We start from the raw sequence: 2,747 nt of genomic DNA, 5'->3' as shown, positions 1-2,747 counted from the left end.
CTATTAATGCTAGCGAAAAGTTTTTACATGGAAATTGTAGATCTCGTCGAGCTCTACAAAATGAACCTATATACATCCCCGTACGGCCAACGGTTCAGGAGTTATTAGCAAAAAACGAAATTTTTGCAAAAATTGAAGGGGTACCCCTTGGGAAAAATCTCAAAAAAATCGAAAATTTTTTTTTCCTCAAAATATCGAAGAATACTTCAAGTAAAAGTTGTACATGATACTATTACTTATTACAAGTGGTTTTTTAATGGTAATAGGAATCTATAATAACAAATTCAACATGCAAGCATTGTTTAAGTACAGCCTATACATCCTTAAAGCTGCTCGTTTAATTAAACAAGTTATAGAAACCGGGGTTCACGAATCATTCAATTGTTAATCGTTATTGATCGAACACGTTCCGTTTATCAGTTATTTGCCCGAGCAATTATCTCGTAATTTAAGAGCGCGATATCGTCGAACAAGTTCATCCGGTGAGTCGTGCTAATGGGACCAATTAGTGGTGGTCTGTTGCAAAACTGTCGGCCTCTTTGAACCATGCTCGTTATACCCAATCAAAGAAACGACCAAACGTATCGAAATCGGTTTGCATAAAACTATATTGTAACTGGAAGCCTTAAAATTTGTTCGATAATTACCAAATTATTCATCTTGCAGATTTGCTCGTTTCCACTGGGTTTAGATATTCGCACTGATGAAAGATTGTCGAGCTACCGTCGTTTTATACGGTTTCGCTTGGCCGCAGCTTTCTCGTTTTTCCCGATCACCGAACCCCACGACTTCCACAAGATAGTCATTACTTCTTTATTAACTCGCCAGCCAAAAACTGGCTAAAAATCAGCTTCAAGTTTTTATATCTCCTCATTTAAAGAGGAATTAGTTATTTAAATCTCGAATCGTTCGAAAGTTCAACTGATTAATATGATATGTAAAATTGTATTAGGAGTGGACGCGGTGTAAAAACGAATCGGATTTCTAACCGTAGTTGAAAACCGTAAAAGCGGATACGGTTTCTTAGCTGGTATCGGATGAGCAAGTTCTCTTTACTCACTGTGCAGCAACTTCCGATATCGCACTTTCTTCGTCCTTCTCTTGGCATTACCGCTACCGCCGGCACCGTCGCTGGTAGAGTTCTTTGTCCCCCGTTTCTTGTCCGCGCCTCCACTTTTACCAGTGGAACTCCGAAAAATCGCCGCTCTTGTATCACGATGTAGTAATCCGAGAAAGCAGATTGGATAAAGTGAAAGGGACCGAGTTTAGGGGTCATCGGACGGCCGTAGTATCTTAACACGTTTTATTATTCATCTTGCTTCGTTTACACTTATTTGTTAAAAAAAATCGTGAACGGTAACGTTAAAACCGGAGTTGGCTAGAAGAGAATCTTTGCGTTCTTCAGATTTCATACCAACTCCAGGTAAAACGAACAGATCTATGGCATCGTTAGACGAAGCGACCTTTTGTTTAAACAAAAATAAATCTCTGATAACAATAAGAGAAACTAAAAAAAAGCGGTATCTTAGGTACAATAATAAAATCGTTTGGCGGTTTCTCCCATCGACAGGAAATAAATAAGATTGTTTTAAATTAATCGAATAATCTATCATTTATTTCCTGTTAATCGGCTACGAGAACGAGCTCTTAACTAATTAAGTTATCTTACAAAAATAGAACGATCTACGTGGTTTTCCTTATAGATCTAATACTCGGATCTTAGATTCTACGCGTTATTTTTATGTATACACTGTTTCAATCGGTTACAAGCAGTTTAAGGCACACGCTTTGAGCATACAAACACAGTACTAATTAACATTCTCTTAGGAGTAATTAAATATCTTTCTAAAGCAATGATCTCTAATGGAAACGATTCTATCTTCTTCCTGAATCGACAAACAAAAATACAGTTTCATACAAAAGGAAGGAAGCATAAACAGAGTTAAACCCTATTCTACATCTCGTTGCTTATCTTATCAGGCTTAAACGTTCTATACTAAAGAAAAGAGAAAAAGCGTGAGAAATATGGCTGGTTTACCCCAGCTCGAGATCGGAGTCTTCCGTCAGTTCGTCCTCGTATCCGCCCGGAGCGCAGGACATCGGTTTCGACTGAGAACTCCCAGATTTCCGATTGCTATCACAGTTTCTCATGTAATCACCGCTCCCGTCTTCTGCCCATCCTTTTGTCTCGTTTGCGATGAAACGACTAGACTCGTCCTTCTTCGGAGTCACCAGGTCGATCTCCTCGATTCGTTCCACAGTTTCCTGTAAAAGAAAATCAATTAATTATTGATGACACTGTAATTTTTTTGTTATTGTAAATAAGGGAGAGTAAAGACTTACGTTAGGTGTTATTAGATTGATTTCTTCAACTTTTAATGATGATGATATGTTGTCTAACTCGGTGACTGAAGTGTTTAGTGATTCCGTGTTCGAATCGGATTCACGCTCAGCTTTTACTAGTGATTCGGAGTTGAAACCTCGTTTCGGTAACGGGGAGACGGACGTAGGACTGGAAACAGTCGTGATTTCGTGGCTTCGTGTCGACAAGGACAATGTCGACGAGGCTCCTGATAAGAAGGATTCTTCAGGCTCGGCTAGCTCTTCGTTTATTAGTTCTTGACCGAGATTTATCTCCTGTAATGAGTTAAGGATGTGTTGGCTATACACTCGGTACCAAAAGAAAAACATATTTCCTATCATTAAAAATAGTGAATTTTTCTTATAATTTCGATATTTAATGAGTT

At 38.5% G+C, this 2,747-nt stretch overlaps 2 protein-coding genes across 4 annotated transcripts in view; one reads left to right on the top strand and one right to left on the bottom strand.

The window, feature by feature from the left end:
• The window catches only part of papi (tudor and KH domain containing protein papi), a 13,869-nt gene that overhangs the window by 2,017 nt on the left and 9,105 nt on the right, over positions 1-2,747 (bottom strand). For 2 of the 3 annotated variants that reach the window (XM_018024688.2, XM_018024687.2), the window contains exons 7-9: positions 2,344-2,637; positions 2,039-2,265; positions 1,061-1,206 (exon numbers count right to left, since the gene is read on the bottom strand). In XM_018024688.2, the coding sequence (XP_017880177.1) occupies positions 1,061-1,206; positions 2,039-2,265; positions 2,344-2,637 (667 nt within the window). Of the gene's footprint in view, positions 1-1,060; positions 1,207-1,288; positions 2,266-2,343; positions 2,638-2,747 lie in introns of those variants that run through there. The other variant, XM_026813535.1, reaches the window with a different exon arrangement.
• LOC108625012 (protein roadkill) overlaps positions 1-2,747 on the top strand; it is a 12,466-nt gene that overhangs the window by 1,787 nt on the left and 7,932 nt on the right. The window lies entirely within an intron of this gene.

The sequence above is a fragment of the Ceratina calcarata genome, unplaced genomic scaffold, assembly GCF_001652005.2.
Source record: "Ceratina calcarata isolate Rehan_Ccalc_2016 unplaced genomic scaffold, ASM165200v1 scaffold337.2, whole genome shotgun sequence".
NCBI lineage: Eukaryota > Metazoa > Arthropoda > Insecta > Hymenoptera > Apidae > Ceratina > Ceratina calcarata.
The sequence above is the reverse complement of the archived record's forward strand: the minus strand, read 5'-3'. Positions and strand labels throughout refer to the sequence as shown.